The 19,617-nt window shown below is 41.2% G+C and overlaps 1 protein-coding gene across 1 annotated transcript in view; it reads right to left on the reverse strand.

Moving 5' to 3' along the window:
* Window positions 1-890: 890 nt before the first annotated feature.
* The window catches only part of LOC128734438 (5-hydroxytryptamine receptor-like), a 38,599-nt gene continuing 19,872 nt past the window's right edge, over window positions 891-19,617 (reverse strand). The window contains exons 5-8 of the mRNA XM_053828639.1: window positions 12,635-12,824; window positions 12,292-12,426; window positions 1,786-1,986; window positions 891-1,517 (exon numbers count right to left, since the gene is read on the reverse strand). Coding sequence (XP_053684614.1) covers window positions 891-1,517; window positions 1,786-1,986; window positions 12,292-12,426; window positions 12,635-12,824 — 1,153 coding nt within the window. The remainder of the gene's footprint in view (window positions 1,518-1,785; window positions 1,987-12,291; window positions 12,427-12,634; window positions 12,825-19,617) is intronic.

The raw sequence follows: 19,617 nt of genomic DNA on the forward strand, positions 1-19,617 counted from the left end.
TTATTTGGGATCAGTATTCGATTCACGCAGTTTCCACTCCGACAGGCACGTTCATGAGCTGTCCGTTTCCAAAGCATAATCAATGCTAAACGCTTCACCATGATCCTTTTCCTTCCCATCAGCCTTTTCCCTGTGCTGACCCGTGCCGTGACAGTGACACGTAGGCCAGACTGGATGTGTTTCTTTGTTTGATTGAGTATTTCTGGCCAACGTGTGACTACATGCGTACAATAATGCGGCAAAGCATGTTAGCAGCAGCATGGTTGCGCCCGGTTGATGTTGAACAGTCCATTTAGCATTTTCGCCGATGATGCCGTTATGCACGCATTGATACCGGACAGGGATGTTGATTTTATTGATGGAGTTGATTGATCGGAAACTTTGATTGATAATACATGCAAACCGTGTATGAAACGTCACCCGCGCGCTGTAGCTGCCGAATGGAATTGCTAATTATAATCGAGAGGATTTCTATTGAACGCATGTATTAATCCGCATTAAAACCATTTCTATGAATCCAACAATGGATAGTTAAAATTATTCATATGGGATAGCGAATAGAATTGCATTAGTTAGTAAAATGGAAATCAATTTCTTTTACGAGAATGAAAAACCAAATTTGCTCAACCATAAAAATGCGCTTACTCTAGCAAGCTTCAAACGAACACAGGTGTTTCAATTTTATCTGTCTATATTGACTCGATCCACTCATTTCGAGGCAGGTGTCTTGTGTGGCTGGCTGTGTATGCATAAAAAAGGAATTAATCACTTACCTTTCCGGCTGTTCCCGGCGCTGCTGCTGTTGCTGCTGATCGACCGGTACTGGTCGGCTGGCGAATGGAACGATACGAACGAACGATGTGGGCGGGGGCTTGTGTGAAGGCTCAACATTACAGCTTTCCCCGCCGATAGGTGGTGCTGCGATGCGTTCCGAACAAGATTCGTTTGAATGCCTGCCGGAACTCGGGACTGAAGATGGTGTAAATGACCGGATTCAGAGTGGAGTTGAAGTAGCCCAGCCACAGAAACAGCGACGCGACGCTATCGTTGATGTAGCAGGACTCGCACAGTGGCAGCAGCAGAGCCGTCAGAAAAAATGGCAACCAACACACGACGAACGCCCCGGTGATAATGGCTAACGTTTTGGCTGCTTTTCGTTCGCGCTTCGCTTCGAGCGTTTCCTTCCGCTTGGAAACCTGAGCGTGCGGGTTCGGAGTGCTGGCGATGTTCAGCGTCGAGCCGGTGTTGGCAGCCGAACCGGACAGCGTGGGAGAGTGTTGAATAGGTTGCAATAAGGCATTATTGCTGGCCGGCCTAAGCTGCCCAGAGCCCTGAGCTGAATGCTGCTGCTGCTGGTGCTGTTGATGCTGGTGAGTGTCACTCCCCGAAGACGAGTTATTATTGTTGTTGTTATGATTGTTATTGTTCGCCTCCAACGTAGTCGCTATCAGACGGTGAGCCACCTCATGGGACACGGTCGGGATTTGGCTGTTGTTAGCCACTGCCGTTGTCGGCGTCTGCCACGCGGTCGCAACGAGATAGAAAAAGAGAGGATTGATTGAAAAGCTGGATATTTTCTGAATGTGATTGCCTTTGGGATGGGCTTTATGGTTGGCAGCACAATGTTAGGACACGTGCACGATGTAGACGCATCGTTTTTTATCAGTTCACAGAAAGTACCATGCGTCTACATTGTTGTGCCGAGACTAGCCAATGAATGTGAACGTTAATTGCACTGTTGAAACGGTTATTCAAGTTGCTGCAACATCGAATCAATTGACCTACCTCGTCACTGCTGAAGGCCGTTTCGGCCCCCGCCTTACGTTCCGCGTTCGAACTGGCTTCGGTGTCCTCCACGGTGTTGACCGTGTTGGTCGAGTTACCTTCCACCAGACCCAGCGAGGATGCTGCCGTTTTGGCTGGATTGCCAAATTTTTTCTTCAGCCGGAAGCGTATTTTCGATTTTGTTGCTTTTGGTGTTTCTTGCTGTGGAATGAAATGCGAACGTTAGTAGTTTGGAAAAGTTAACAGTCTGGAAGTGTGCTAAATGGCCATTGTGTGGATTTGCGGTACAGCAATTTAGCTCTCAGTGGCGAGTGGAAAAAGTTTATGGTAAGAAGTGCATAAATGACAAATGGTTTTCATTTATTGCATGCTCTTGTAGGCAGATTAGAATCACCACGACCATTATTTGAATTTATTGTGGTATTCTATTTCTTTACTCTAGTGTTCAGTGGCAAACATAACACTTTAATTGAATACTTAATAGGTTTTTGGTATATTGATATATGATTTATAGTTTGTTTGGCACGATCCACCTTCTGTTTGCAGTTGGTCTACGAATGATGCCCTATGAGTACTATAACTAAACTAAACTAAATTTATAACATAAAATATACTATGCCAGTTCTTTGCTCATAGTTTATATTTTTCCAAAATAGAATATATGCTTGGTGACATTTTTAAGGTCTATGAACTGGACACTAACGTAATTGAATATTTCTCAAATAGTCCTACAGTTCAACTTACTTCCCAACAAACATTTTTGTTTAAGAATAGCTTATTTAACTATTGTACAGCTGATAAATGTTCCTTGGGTCACTTCTACCAGCATAGAGCCGGGCTGGTTCTTGCCGTATCAAGAATTTCTCTCCACTCTACTAGGTTCTGGGCTACTCGTCGTCAATTCATTGAGCGTCTCAATACACACAAGTCGGTTTTAATCTGGGCGAGCCATTTGATACGTTGAGTCCCTCTATTGCAGATGTTAGAGGGGTTCTTGAAGAAAACAGTCATTTGGCACTGTAGTCTCCCAACTTTCGCCAGGTGTACGAATCACTTCATGTAGTGCCTGCAGTTGCATATCTGCATGCATGCGCCTCCGCCACTCTCCGCTAACCCTTTGTACTCCACAAAAAAAAAATCCTCCACGCCTTTCATTTAAACACGGCAAGTGCACGTATGTCTTTCGTGAGCAAAGATATAATCTCAAGTCGTAGAGGACCATCGACCTGATTGGCGTTTTATAGATCGCCAGCAGCGGCGGCGGCTCCTTGATTGAAGCGTCTTGCGACTTTCAGCTTGAGTGCGTTGTTGAACCTTCTTATTCGTATTATCGTCGGCGGTGACCAGAGATCCCAAACATATGAACTCATCAACCATTTCCAGTTCATCGTCGTCAATAGTAACTGTCCGTAGCAGGCGAACATAATTTTCTCTGGAGCCTCTTCGTTGCATATCTTTGGTTTTCGTTCGACGCGTTGATTTGTAGCCCAATCCTCCTGCCCTCCTTTTTAGTTTGATATGAATTGCCTCCATCCAAGGTTTCCAGGAAAGTTGTCGAGGTTGTCTGCGAAAGTTGGTTACTTTTGCCGAAAATCTTTTCGTTTCCTTTCGTTTCTCTCGTTTCGATGTCCGCTCGCCGCTTCACACCTTCAATAGCGATGTTGAATAAAATATGGGATCAGCAATCCATCCTCTTCCCGCAAACCTCTGTGCGAATTGAAGGGATTCGAGAATGCCTCCGCAACACGTACGTTCGCTCCAGGGTCGTGAACGTAAATCACACCCGGTATTGATTTATATGCAACATATGCTCATTAATGACCATTTTAGGAGTTTTACGCTGTATTGGGACTAACCGGGAATGTTCCGGATTAAATTATCGCTGTGGGAAATGGCCAGCATCGAACATGAACTAATACTTATCATGCGACACCTCAAATTACGCTAGAATTTAAAAACTAGGCCAATTGAAGTAAGATCAACTTCCTAGCACCCCGTTGGTTATATTTGTACATGTTCCGAGGACTTCCGGGAACACTCAGACAAGTGGCCAGTTTCATCCATGAATAAAAACTTAACGTGCGACACCTTAAATCACACTAGAATTCGATAACTAGGTCAATGGAAGCCAAATCTGTTATCTAGGGTCAGGTTTGGTCTTATTTGGACATGTTTGAGGGACTCCGGGAACCCTTGTTTATGGACGAAACTGACCACTTGTCTGGGTGTTCTCGGAAGTCCCAGGAACATGTCCAAATGTGACCAACGTAGTGCTAAGTAGTTGATCTGACTTCCATTTTAGGGTAATTTGGGGTGTCGCATGGTAAGTTTTTGTTCATGTTCGATACTGGCCATTTCCCACAGCGTTAATTTAATCCGGAACATTACCGTCCCAATATAGCATAAAACTCCTAAAATGGTCGCCAATAGGCATACGTTGCATGAAAATCAATACCAGCTGTGATTTACGTTCATTTTGGAAGTGTCATTGAAGATTTTTATTTACTTTATATGAGCAATCTGTCTTTTCAAACTTCAAAAGGGCGTAACTCAAAAATTCGTCGAACGATTTTTGGCTCAGAGGTGTAGGATGGCAATACAAACCAACTGGCATTTACCGTTTGAATGGCCTATTTTATTTTTTAATAACGGTATTTTGAACACTGTGGGGTAGCCTTGATCAGCTGCGTTAGTTTGTCCGAAAAACTGTTCTCATGCATTATTCAACATATCTGTTCACGCTCGACTGCGAAAAAACTCCTTTGGAAATTTACTGCATCAATCATATTCCTTAAATTGGCATCAAATTGACGCTATATGAATGTAAAAATGACAATGACGATAAAAAAATAGCATCAAAAATGAAACAGATGATAAAATGGTATGATTCACAGCAAAATGATGAAAAAGTTATTATCAAAACGGCATAAAAATAACACAACTGTACCAACATGACTCATACATTGATACAAAAATGACATGAAAACCATGATTCGCAAAATGACTCAGCAATACGAACGTGAAAAATTACCAAAATGGCACAAAAATACAACAAAAACAATATGTTTCGAAAATGGTACAAACAGGTCATAAAAATGAAGTAAAAATTAATAGGAAATGATTATTTTGCAGACAAACATGTAATAAAGAGTACTCTATCTCTACCTCTCTCTCTCTCTCGGCTCTCGGCTCTCTCTAGCAAACGAGAGCTCTTTCCGTATCAAGAAGTCCTCTCCATTGTACTGGGTCTTGGGCTACTCGTCGCCAATTCGTTGGGCATCTCAACACACCTAAGTCGGTTTCAACCTGGTCGAGTCATCTAGCACATTGGTCCCCTTTATTCCTGCTGGTGTTCTCAAAGAGAACAGATTTCAATGCACAGCCGTCCGGCATCCTTACGACGTGGCCGGCCTATCGTAATCGCCCAACTATCGCAAGGTGTACGACGGGAATCGCTCTAAGCAGTGCCTGTAGCTCGTGATTGGTACGCCTCTGCCATTCTCCGCTTTCCGTTTGTAGTCCGCTACACCTTTCGTTCAAATACGGCTAGTGCAGGTATATCCTCCGTAAGCAAAGTTACTGTCTCAAGTTCGTAGAGGACTACCGGTCTGATTAGCGTTTTGTACATCGTCAGCTTTGTGCGGCGGCGTATTTTCCTAGCTCGAAGCGTCTTGTGGACGAAAAAGTAAGCTCGACTTTAAGCTTGAATGCGTCGTTGAATCTTACTTACTTGTACTTGTAATCTTATGGTGGTCTTCAAGACCAAGTTTGGTCTTAAATACCATCATAAGAGTGTAATAAAATCCAAATTGTTACTTGGGAGAGATCCCAAATATACGAACTCGTTAACCATCGGCAGTTCATCGTCGTCAATAGTCACTGTCCGTTGAGGCAAATGTTCCAAGGTTTTTAGTAATGATGTCGAGGTCGTCTGCGAAGGCTAGGAGTTGGCTACTCTTGCTGAAGATCGTTCCTCTCGTTTCGAAGCCCGCTCGCCGGAACACACCTTCAATAGCGATATTGAATAACATACAGGACAGTCCATCCCCTGACCGCAACCCCCTGCGCGTTTCGAAAGCACTCCCCGAAAGTGTCCCCGGAACGCGCACGTAGTCCATCACTCGCTTCAGAGTAGCTTTGATCAGCCGCGTCAGTTTGTCCGGAAAACCGTAGTCGTGCATTATCTGCCATAGCTGTTCTCGTTTAACTGTATCGTATGCTGCCCTGAAATCCACGAAAATATGATGCGTGGGCACGTTGTACTCTCGACATTTCTGGAGAATTTGTCAGAGAGTAAAAATTTGATCCGTACTAGCACGGGCCCCCATAAAGCCCACCTTATACTGCTCTACGAAATCTCTTGCAATTGGGGATAGACGACGCAACAAAATCCGGGAGAGCACCTTGTAGGCAGCGTTGACCAACGTGATGCCGCGGTAATTATAGCAATCTAGCCGGTCGGGCCTGGGAGGAGAAGTGGTTGCAAATCCGGTTATAATTGGCTCAGATCATAGCTTGCTTCAATCGACGGTTCCTTCAGCTTGGGTAAAAGTTGTGATACACAGCGGAAAATCAGGTAATGAATGGAAATGGATTTCGATGGCGCATTGATTGTATTCACCTGCTGTATCAATATGCACTGCGCATATACGGCAAAACTACGGAAATTGCTGAACATTTATTGTTTACTAGTTGAGCCCGAATCTTATGATCCGGCAACAAAATGTCTGCTCAGAATTCAGAAAACTGCGGATACATTTCATTGGCCAGTGTTTGCAGATGTTTCAATTTTTGTATTAGTTCTTTGTGTTCTTATATTGCATAATATAACCACTGACGAACTGACATGACACTTAGAACTAAATCCTTTAAAAACCATCGTCCTGCACATTTTGCTTGCACACTAGCACCCTCTGTTATACATATTGCGGAGTAGCTTGCATTTGCAGGGTTTTGTACATTTGAATGGTTTTATACTGAAAACTCAAAGCAACACTTGCACGCCGCGGTGTGGCCATGTTGCGAAACATGCTTTTTTCAAAAATGAGTGGTTTTTGATTGGACGATGGAATTATCGCGAGTGTCTCGTCTGTTTGTCTGTGATATAGCTCTAAGATATTGTACATAAAAGAGTCATAGCCGGAAACTGAACCAAATAGTTTTTATGGTCGTATTGGATTTTATTTAACTGAATAAAAACATCTGGCTGTTTGCAACTTTTATGTAGTCCGATTAGATTATAATGTTGCTTGGAAAATTCTTGATCGTTTGCTATCATTAACTCATTTTTTTTGATTTTGCGACTTGGTCCGGTCTGATTTAACACCGATCATATGATATCGCGACAAGCAATCGAGTTGAGCAGGCGAGTCGAGCAGTCGAATCAAACAATCGAATCAAGCAGTTGGGTCGAGCAGTCGAGTCGAACAGTCAAGTCAAGTAGTCAAATCGAGCTGTCTTGCCGAGCAGTTAAATCAAGCTGTTCAGTCAAGCAGTCCGGTTGAGCAGTTGAGTCGAGCAGTTGAATCGAGTGGTCGAGTCGAGCAGTCAAGTCGATCAGTTAAATCGAGCAGTTAAGTCGAGTAGTCCAGTCGAGCACTTGAATCGAGTAGTCTAGTCGAGCACTTGAATCGAATGGTTTAGTCAAGCAGTCGGATCGAGTGGTTAAGTCGAGCAGTTCATTCCAGCAGTCGAGTCGTGCAGTTGAGTCGAGTAGTCCAGTCGAATAGTAGAATCAAGCAGTTGAACCGAGCAGTTGAGTCGAACGTCGAATCGAACAGTTGAGTTGAGCAGTCCAGTTGAGCAGATGAATCATGCTGTTCAGTTAAGCAGTCCAGTCAAGTAGTCGAATCGAACAGTCCAGTCGAGCAGTTCAATTGTGCAGTTAAGTCGAGCAGTCGGGTCGAGTAGTATGTCAATCAAATGTTTCAAGCAGTCGAATCGAGTAGTTAAGTCGAGTTGTCCACTCGAGCAGTTCAGTCAAGCAGTCAAGTCGATCTGTCCAATCAAGCAGTCGAATCGAATAGTTCAGTCGAGCAATCAAATCGATCAGTCTAATCGACCAGTCCAGTCGAGCAGTCTAGTCAACTAGTTGAGCAATCAGGCAGTCCAGCAGTCGACCAGTGAGGTGACTGAGAACATAATCCATTGCTATAAAAGCATGACGTCCTGGCAGGAACCTGTTATTAGTTACCGACAAGCCTTCTATGACGTCCTGTCAGAGACCTGGTTTTCGGTTCAGACATAAGCCTCTTATATAAATAGATTATATAAATAGATTATATAAATAGATTCTTTCAGATATTTTGTTATGGTCGCTATAAACCAAACCGATCAAGATGATTCCCTCGGTTATATATTTTCAAGTTAATAAAGCTGGAAGACTGATTAAGCTAAGGGTTCACGCAAAACTATGAAGGCAGCTACAATTTGATGATATTTGACAATTTGAAAATGTTCACCAGTTTGTTAAGCAAATTTATAATTCACTATAATGTAATAAATGTCCTAGAATATTTATATACATTTGTTAAATGAAGTTAAATTGAAGTGTCCTAAATGTCCGCACTCTGTATACCATTTAAGGAGCTTGCTTACAACTACGTTTAAACCTAAGAAATACATAACTATTCTGGGCTAACATTTACAGCATTAATTCACATTCGTTAATTTCCACGAAATTGTTGATGGCACCATTCATTGTGATAGATTGTTTGGAAGTATAATCACCTTACAACTAACATGTGGGCAGCCAGTTAAAACATCATTTAGCAAACGTCCTCTGCATCTTACTAATTCCTTTCGATACTCTACTTTACAGCTATTTGCATACTTCATGGAAATACACTAGTCGCCCTTTTACGCGAAGGATACGTTCCGCGTAAAACAAAATCGCGAAAATCCCGAAATTCGCGTAAAAAATCACGTAAATTCCGAAATTCACGTAAAAAACCGCGTAAATTCCAAAATTCACGTAGAAAAAAACCAAACATTCGCGTAAGGGGACTCCGTAGCTACAACTTTACCGAGTCTGCTTTGACAAGCGAGTGGTCGTGGGTTCGTGGGTTCGAATCTTAGTAGAATCAAGCCATTCGATGTCAAGTGACTTTAGCATGGGTTTATTCTCAGGTCCCTCATTTACCCTTCCTTCATGCTGAATTCCATATTTACCCTCTGAAGCCTCTTGACAGTGAAAATGTCCCTCCAATAGTTAAGTGTACTGGTCAGAGGTACGAATGAGTCCTCGCCAGGGACGGCTATAATATGGGATAGTACTGAGAGCGAGGAATAAGTGCGTAAAGTAGATCGAGCTTTAAGGGAAGGGTAAACCCCAATACACACAAACACGCATAAAATTTAATAAGCATTTCGCTCACTCAATAGCGATTATAGCAAAAAGAAATGCAGTGCAGGTCATACAGCAAACACCCGGGCGATATCACAATAGATCAACTATACTGGTCGCAGTGATGAGTCCACACATGAAAAAAAACATTCGCGTAGAAAAAACTTTGGGGATTTCAACACTACGCGAAACAATAACCAAATTGGGTGGGCACATCCGCGTTAATTCCGAAAATGCCGTAAAAAACCGCGTAAATTTTGCAGTATATGGATGCAATCTGACAAAAGGAAAGAATGACCGCTCACTTTTCTAAGACGTTTCACATTTTTCAGTTTGCACTGTGGCGTACTTCGCAAGCACGGATATCAAATTGGTATAGGTTTAAACGTCGTAAAATTTTTTCTACCTGTTGGGACCGGGGGGTTTTATTACTTTTTTTTGTTTAACTGTCGTCTTTCCTGTGAAGTAAGATAATCACGAAGAAAATATACGTTACAATTACGTGCGTCGGATACTGCAATTAATTATTTTCAATTTTTTAGCCATCTGATTCGCGTCTGATCTGATTAGTCGCGGTTCATCACTTTTCGAACCGTCTTTTGATGACAACCTCCGTGGCGTTATGCAATGCTTCCACTATCATTGCAATGAGTTTCGGTACAATAAACAAGAACTTCATGTACATCGAGGTGTTTGAGCTTCAGAACAATCACTGGTTGTGATTTTCCAGCCAAATATAATCACACTATTACGCTCGCTACTAATTTTGAGGTGAAATTAGTCGTCATCGATTCTGCTAATTTCGACCGCAGTTTTTTTTTGTTTAAAACAAAAATTCTGTTCATGAAAATATATTTGCTGTATTCAGATTGGCAAGAAGAATACAGTGAATATATTTTTATAATAGAACTCCGCTTTTGGGCCAAAAAACCACTTCCGAAATTGGGCTCTCCAACGAACAGTTAATGACGACTAATTTCACGTTAATTACGCTCTCTTTTGCATTGCCACAGATCGCCAAAAATTTTGGATCATCAATAGCCAAAACCCAGTTTATCGCACATGACAGCAGTGCAGTGCCATAAGTGCTTCCGTAACAAACCCATTCGGGGAAAAATCAGGCGTAACTTCAACAAAACAAGTCGCCGAATGTGAGATATACTACACAGGTCTTATTTACATGAACGTACTTTGACGTTTCAAAGCCGGGACCATATTCATTGAGCTAATTTCCGAGCGATCTATCACAAGTTCCTTAGCTTCACTTCACCGTTTCGTCTCCCGCCGTGGAAGGATGAATGAAATCCATAGCGATAACGGTACTACTCTCAAGTGCACAGTAAATGAGCTGAGCAGAATATAAGAGATGCTGACACCTACCACTTTTGTAACTCTGAACCTGAAGGTTCATCGCATCTGCTCTGCAATTGCGGGGCTCTTGCATTATCAAAGCACAACTTTTTCGGAAGTTTCTTTCTTACTCCATATTAAGTATGGAGCCTGAATCTCAAAACGGTCATTGGCTCTATTAACCATGTAGTACCGAATTGGGGCACAGGATTACAACTATCTGGCTCAACTCCAACAGTGGCTATGAGCGCTCCATAAACTGTGTACAGCAATCGGGGCCTGTCACAAAAGACGATCATTAAGACTGTCGCAGTGGCCTTTTAAGCCAATGCCCTTCTGGCATACAAAAAAAAAGAAGAGATGCTGAAATCCAGTGGAATCGATCGGAATCAAAAAAGGCTCGACTGATGAGCGGTATATAAAATTGTCTGGCGTTTCTTCCCTCAACGAACACCGCACTTTGGCGGGTTGTGGAAGGCAGGTGTTAAATCGGTGAAGAACCACTTATTGCTAGAGAACAACGTGATGTGAAAAACATTATTACTCTGTTATTAATTGTTCAAACTCAGATACTTAATCATCGAACCTGGACTGAGAATAGTCATCTGGAACTTCTGGAGAGATTTGCTTGGTTAAAACCAGTTTTTCTACGATTTGTGAATCGTAGAATATGAAAGGGCATACTTTGCTGTCAAACAAGAGTGACACTTTTCAGTGCTTTTGCAGGCAGGCGATAAATTGACCTTTCGAGCGCCGGAATCGCGAATGTACCTAAATATTATATTTCTCATCCTACCGGCGATGCTTCTATTTGGTTTTTATTTGTTTGATCCGTCAAGCTACACCATTCTTCATGTAAGCCCACGCAGAACGGCGAACAAAGCCATAATTGATGCCGACAATCAAGTATATGGTTAATCTGATTGTGCGTCCTACTGATTGGCTTACGAAGTTTCTCCGTAGAGGGCGGTGGCGGTGGTGCGGTGTGGGCAGCGTTTTCCGCGGCTGTGTGGTCGCGCCTAAGGTGTTCGGAAGCGGTAACGAGAAGCAGTTACCGGATTATCGTTCGCGTAATTACTCTTTTGCCTAGTCCGATTGTGGGATGCCCGCCCGTAACTCACGGTGTCGCAGAACGGCTAATTAGTTGTGCGTGGTTGGCATGCTTAATGGATGTAATTTTGGGAGCTCTTTTTGCCTAAACCCTCTCGTCACTGGCCACCAGGCCGTGAAACCGCTGCGCGGATCGAGCTAGATTTTCGTCTAGGTAGCACCAGCGGTTGTTGGTCACCCGTTCTGTTTGGGTTTCGCTGTTTGCGAACAAACAAAGGCTTCCGGGCCAGAGCCTAGCACCGCTTAGAAGAAATTGGGCCGCCGGGTACAATGAATCAAAGTCGACTAATCAAAAGTACAACTGGAAGGAAATTAAGATAACGAATAACAAACGCTCATAACGAGGTTTATGTGAGTTATTGCTGCTCAGAAAGGTTTCAATGGAGCCAAACCTTCCACTCGGTTAGCGCCGAAACATTATTCAATTTTGTTTGCATAACTCGTTCAGAAGTTCGAGAACGACGGTGATAATATTGTGATTGTATTTTCGTGAATTTATTCCCTCAACAATTATTTAATCGACTGCAACTTTCACGGCGAATCATGGAGGTTGTTTTTATTAATGAAAAACATTAGAAGGTTTACCTTTTCATTCAAGGAATGAACCAAGAGTGAAATCCTTAAACAAAGGCAAAATTAATTCATCAGTTCATTTACACACAATAGCCACATCGTTAGCAACGTAAGTAAAATCTACTCACTTGATTGTTATTGGCCGTCACCGGAAGTTTGGGCCGCCGTCGGTGTATCCGTCGCCGGGCGGTTTGATAAATCTGCCAGTACAGCACTAGTATAACTAATAAAGGAACATAGAAGGTGCAGCACGTCGCAAAGATCTGAAACGAACATCGTATAGAAAGAGAGCAAAAAAACAATGAAAAATTCTCCTTCAGCTAAGTGTTCTCGTTGGTCAACAAGAAGATAATTACACAGAAACCTCACTTTGGACATGTTTTATCAGTGTTCCGGGTCGGACCATCAGGTTAACCTCCGGTCCCGTCAGCCACTGCCATTCTCATTATCCTACCACCGACCGGTACGTACCTGGTATGCAATGTCCTGCGAAACCATGCATTTCTGCTGCTCTATTCGTTGTAAATAGTCTGGGTCCTTCCATCCGAACTGCGGTGCTAGCGAGACGATGACCGAAGCGAACCAGACCAGGAAGATCATCGTGAAGACGCGCCGGCTGGTGCGGGAGTGCATGTAATCGATGTTGGTCACCGCCCAGTACCTGTCCGGGCATGAAGCCAACGTCAGAATGGCACATGGAATAAAAAGAAAAGAATGGGACATGTGTACCAGGGAGTAGCAGCTTTGATCGTGCAATGGAGTGCTTTAGCCTTTTCTGCTCGTGTGATTAATCAATTAAGTCTTATTGGCATTCCGATTGATGGAGCAATCTCTTCGCTCAACAGAGCTTTACTATAGTCGAGATGACACTTGCACCAGTGTACCAGTATTTAAAACTATCGATGCAACGGGGGCGAGCACAATTTTCACAAAGCTCTTACTTAACCAAGTTGGTCAAAATCCGCCTGCCAGTGATAGCAGTGCTCAGTTTCCAACCTGTGGGGCACGACTTATTTTCTATCACTGAAACTGTAGTGTTTTTTTATTAACTTTTAAATTGAATTCCATTTCACCAATGCCTGTGAAACAGTTTCAATTTAGTCCGACCAGCTGCCAAAACATTCATAGGCATCGTCGAGAAAAAAACGAGTCATTCAAAAGCTTGCTTACATCCGCTCAACACGTTCACGTTGGATGACCGGAAAGGACGAAAAAAGAACTAAATGAAAAATTCTCATCATTATCCAACCACCAATCTCGTGTGACACACCCAAAATTTACGTTCAGAAAGAGGAAATTTAACTAGTTTTCAAATTTCACTCAATCATAGAATTTAAACCAAATATCTGACTCTGATCTGTAGAAATAAAAAAAATTACGAAAAATTAAAAGCAGATCTACCAAAATATTTGGGTGTACCCTACTTTCACTAAGCCGATTCGCCTCCCGCCGTATCGAACACGCTGCTGCTGCTGCTGCTGGCCGGGGAAGTTTTGGAGCCTATCGTCCCTTCTCTGCCGAACACGACGCCAAATCTACACAATCAAACAGACTGTCTCGTCGGTTGTTGATTGAAATAAGGTTTATTGAAAGGTTTATTTAGGTTTTGCCGCGATGAAATTTACATAGAGGACGACAGTTCGTGTTGGCTCGCTGCACATGATCTGTCTGGTCGTTTTTTTTTTTGCTTTTTGTTCATTTGCTTTGATGAAGTTTTTTTTAGGAATGATAAAAGTATTCAACGCCGGTTTCAGGTAGGATCCAAATGAAGAAAAACATGTAGGGATCCAAGAAAGAATAAATAATAAATTGTACTTTACCGTTGCGAACAAATACTTAAAACTCCTTTTTGTATTGAGCAGATCAAATCTAATTGACCTACGAGCGTACCGTGGATCAAGATAGAAACATTATTACAACTGTAAATATCAGTAAATGTTGCCAACTAGCCAACCTAGCAATAATTCAGGGAAAAACTGAATAAATTAGAGTAAAACTGTCAGAAATTTGACAATACATGTTAGCAAACATAATCAAATCAATGATTGATTAAGACGAACAACAAGTGAGACTGGGTTAAAACCACTCTAAAAAAAACAGGTGAGACGTAAATAGAATTGATTGAATTAGGTTAATCATCATCTATCTAGCAAAAACTATATTGATGGGAGTTTTTTTTTTAAAAAACTTTGAGAAGGCATCTTTAAATTTTCATGAAAGTCTGTTAGTTTTGCTTGGTTCATTGATTGTATTCGTTCATAGCTCAGGAACGAAAAAAAAGCCGTCGTGAAATTTATATCACTATACAACGTAAGTTTGCTGATTACATGACCATATTTTTTTAGACTATTCTTTGGAGTTTCTTTGGATCATGGAAAATTATGCAAAAACTGTTTAAAATGTATAATTATTAATTATTTTCGTGAATTTTTCGTGGAATTCAAAAACAAATATTTCTACCAGTGCGAAAATCGGAGTATTATAAAATAGATATCTCCCTCAAGCACCGTTATTGGCATTAATAAAAGCCATTTCTAGGTTTATATTTAGCGAACGATTGTCCTCACTCCCGGTTGACCGCGAGGTATGATTCTGGCCTAATAAGTCAGTCGTCATATGCTCGAATCCCGACTGGGAGAGGCTGTTAGAGTCAATAGGATCGTAGCAACTGGCCCTGCAATTGTCCTGCACTCTAACAGCTGGCTGCGAAGTCTGTCGTATAAAAACAGAAGGTCAAGTTTCGATAACGAAATGTAGCACTTGGGATTTGCTTTGCTTTTTTTGTCCTCACTCCGCGCTAACAATTGCAAAGCAAGTTTGTCGTGCAGATGCAATTTAATTCTTTGCCGTCTGAATATATTCGCTCTTGTCTGCTCTCTCATTCCGCGACTGCAACCGTCAAGGCATGAACATTGATTTACATTAGCCAGTCCATGACTGCATATGTCGCTTGTTTGCAGCGTTATAAGCAAAAAGTCAAAGGAGAATGGCTTTGCTTTATATTTTTCGCCATTTAAATAGTCTTTGCTTGTTAAGAAGGCAGGACTATGCAACCGCTGCAAGTTTATTCTGCTTCTCTGTCTTGAAGCAGCAGCAGCAGCCACAATCACAAGCTCGGTGAATGTAATCGTCGTCCGTTGACACGTAAAATGTATGGGAATTTTTTTTATCAATTTATAGCTTTGGTATCATTTTACAATTCGTTCTTCCACGTGAACAGAACCGCTAGGTGGTGCTGCTAGATAGAGTCAGTAGGGCTTGTACTCTAATAGCCTGCTGTCTGTCGATAAAGAAGGGCCTTAGAAAGAACGTTCAAACCGAAGGCTTTGCCTTTGTCGATCTTTTTTAGTTTCGTTGCAATATCGTTTCAAAATGTATCGTGTTGGGTGTTGAATATGTATCAGAAAACTGTTCGAATTTATGCATCACGCATAGTACACAGGATCGCAGCGTGCGACGGATACGGTCTGACACTTATAGAAAACAACAACAAAACAAACTTCTCGGATCTCTCTAGGACGTGTCTGAAAACGACTGCAGCATCAGCAATTAACCATGAAATTTTGCGGATTATGGGTAATGATCCCAAAACAAGCATAAGCCAAGTGGTGCCACAGCCGTGCTGCACTGGAAGGTATGGAGCGTGCGGAGCTCGTCAAAATGCTTTCTTTGTACACTGCTGGTTCAAGATCTGCTGCCTGCGGATAAACCTAAGCGGCTTGAGCAAACGTGGAGGCGAAACCACTGTTGTTTTTCATACGTATCAGACCGTGTCCGTCGCACGCGGTGACCTAGTGTGCTTTGTGTGATGTAAGAATTCGTGAAGTTTTCAGATACTAATTCAACAGCCAACACGATATGTTTAAAATTAAATGGTGATGAAATTAAAAGGCATAGCCGTTTCACGCCAAAGAACACCAAAGAACAAAACTAGAGCTTCAAATTGGTAAAAAACAATCAACTTTACCATGCTTTTGTTTAGAAAACTGATAAAGACGCCGCGAGAAACACTTGTTTCAAAGATTTTAGCTTCTGAAAAAAAAAACTAATTTCTATGAAGTAAACGGCTTAAGGGAAATTTTCTGCAATGTTGCGAGCCGAGCGTAAAAACAACTATACTTACTCTCACGCGACAAAGTATGAGAAGCATAGCATTCAACGCTTACGCCGTTGAAGCAAGCGTAAAAGAAACAACCGGCGTTGCTGTATGCAGACATTCTGCTACCTACACACTTGCGCACGCACGTCCACATATCGTCTTCCTGCATAACTTGCTCACGAGTCAAATAGTTCAATCAGCAATCAGCTGCCCGTGAGGACTAGTGGCGCATTAAGACACAGTTTTTGCATTACTTCTTCTTTTCTACTTCTTGTTCGCCCTCGATTCTACTCATGGGCGGGAGTAACTCGTGCACTCGCAGTGCATGAATAAACAAAAGCAAGAGTTCGAGATGCTTATACCGGCGTGTTCGTTAGAATGACACGTGTGTGAGAAAATTAGACCGCTCGAGTGTGGGCTTCGCAATACTGATTTTCAGTACAACATTTTCTCAGCTTTCGAATGAAAGTACCGTAAACGCATCTGAGTCTGCGTAAGGTTTCAAATTCTGCGCACCGCATTCTTTCGTCAAAAATCATAGTATTCTCAAATATCTAGCTCGATGTACAATTTGCAGAAAATTTGTATTTTTGACTAAAATGTGCGGTGCGCAGGATTAGGCGCGTTTACGGTAACAGATCTGAATCAGCTAGCATATTTTTCGTACCAGAGTTAATTTAAGACAAACAAAACCGAAAACTAAAAACGTTCACTAACTCTGTAACGATTCAGATTTGACCATAAGCGTAGAAGGAATTTTTCGTCAAATGTAATACTCTATCAAAATTTTGAAAAGTAGAAATAGAAATACCTTAGAGGCTTCATACAGGAGGACCTACGTCGGGATCGAAAGGTAATGCAAATCTCTGTTTAAATTCAGTACCTGAATAGTTAATTTCCAAATTTATATTTATAAGACAAGTAGACATGTTTCCACCAATAAGAAATAAAGAGAGAAGTGAAAGAAAAAGAAAGCGAAAAGGAAAGAAAAATATTTTGTGAGAGAGAGAGAGAGAGAGAGAGATTTAGAGAGGTATTTAAGAAAAGATTAGGGGAGAGATTTGAAAGAAGATTTACGGTAAGACTTGGGAGAGATTTAGAGAGAAATTTGAAAAGAGCGGTAGAGAGAGATCCCCAGAGAGATTTAGAATTAGAGAAGAGAGAAATTAGAGAAATTTTTAGTGAAATGTGAAGTGAGATTTATATACAGATTTGAAGATAAATTCGGGGAAAGATTTAGGTATAGATTTGCATAGATATCTAGAGAGAGATATGTAGAAAGATTTGGATAAAGATTTGGGGAGAGGTAAGGAGTGAGATGCAATTTAAAGCGAGATTTAGAGACAGAAATCTCGGGTACTTTTTCATTTCAACGTATCTGACAATGAGAGATTTTCTTCGTGTCTCCTCGCTTCCACTTTTTACGGCGAAACTAAAGCATTGAAAAGAAAATTTTCAAAAAATTTACCTAGCTAGTGACTCCGGCAACCGATTTGTGCAAAGCTGATGCGCAGAAATGCATTAGAATCGCCGTAAAAAGTGGAAGAGAGGGGAGACGAAGAGAATCTCTCATTGTCAGATACATCGAAAGGAAGAAGTATCCGAGAAATGCAGAGTATAAAAGAGAAATTTGGAGTGAGATCGAAGAGATATCTATCTGTTCAAATTTTCCGAGAGCAAGAACGACTTACACGAGTAGAATTCATATATTTAAGACAAAAAAAAGAGGATTATTTTCGCATTAACGCCACCTAGCGAGCAAATCCTGTAAAATGCCACATGTGACTTTGAAGGTCTCGTGTACGCGCGTATTTTTGTAGAAGGACCATCGCTCTAGGTGGTAAGGATTTCGTAATATAAACGTCACAAATCTGAAAAAATCCGATTTTTCCGACTTTTCTTTACTAAAACCCCTCCTTGTACAAAGGTCCCCCTGCCAAGTCAACAATCATAATTTTATCATTTAGTCTATTGAATTACCTTTCTGAAATATCTAAAAATTTGGAAATCCGTCAAGTTTTCGCTGAGATACAGCTATTTGGATTTTGGGGTCAAATTGACCCCAATGTACAGAAAACGTAAGTTTTTAAATAAAATTGTCGCAAAATGTAAGTAAGACACACATTTTTCATCGAGTTCTTGAGTGATTTGCCATTCTCTCAATTTAGTTTTCTTTAGATATGAGGAAAGATTCAAGGTAGAGATTTAGAGAGAGAGATCCGGAAGGGAATTTAGGGCAAGATTTGGAAAGCGTTTTGGAGAGAGATTTGCAGAAAGGAATAGTTATAAATTTGGAGAGAGAATTCGAGAGATATTTGAGGAATGACTTAGAAAGAGATTTGAACAGTGATTTGGATAGAGATTTGGGAGGATATTTGGGGAAAGATTTGGAAAAAAATTGAGATTTGGAAAGAGTTTTAGAGAGAGATTTAGGAAAGGGGTTGTGTGAAGATTCGTTGGAAATTTGGAGAGGTTTGAGGAATGATCTTCGGAAGAGATTTGGAGAGAGATCCGGTAGGGAATTTAGGGCCAGATTTATACAGAAATTTAGATAGAGTTTTAGAAAGAAATTTTGAACGGGTTTTAGAGATGGATTTGGAGAGAGATTTGCAAAAAGATATGGGTTGAAATTTAGAGAAAGAATTGGGGCGATATATTAGGGAAGATTTGGAAAAAGATATGGTATGGAGATATGGAGAAATATTTGGAAAGAGATTTGGGGAATGATTAGTGAAGATATTTGGTAAATGATTGGGAGCTAACTTTGGGGAGAAATATTGTGAGAAATCTGAAGGGAAATGTAGATCGTGTTTGAGAGAGATATATAGAAAGAGTTGAAGATAGAGAAAGAATTTAGAAGGATTTTTAGGGAATGTGGAGAGAGATTTCAAGACATTCGGGTAGAGATTTGGGTTGAGATCTGGTTAGAGAATGGAATGGAGAAAGTTTTGAGGAGATATTTGTAGAGAGATCCGATGGGAAATTTAGACAGAGATTATAAATTATAAAGAGATCTAAAGGGAGATTTGGAAAAAGATTTAGGGAAACATTGGAGGGGAGATTTGGAAAAAGTTTTAGAGGGGAAAAGTTTTAGAGAAAGAGAACACTGGAGAGAGATCCTAAGAGAGAAAAAATTGACCAAACTCGTGTTTTAGTCTTTTGACCTTTAAATGCGGTCAGGCATATATTAATTTTTTTTTGAAACGATGGTTCTACAATTGATGAAGGGACGGTAAGGGAAAGTAATGAAGAAGGATTTTTTGGGAATGGAGAAAAAAGTTTTAGGGAGAGAAGAGAAAAAAATTCGTGAAGGGATTGGCCTAGAAATTTGGGGAGATATTTTGATAGAGATTTG

Source organism: Sabethes cyaneus, chromosome 2, assembly GCF_943734655.1.
Source record: "Sabethes cyaneus chromosome 2, idSabCyanKW18_F2, whole genome shotgun sequence".
Lineage (NCBI taxonomy): Eukaryota > Metazoa > Arthropoda > Insecta > Diptera > Culicidae > Sabethes > Sabethes cyaneus.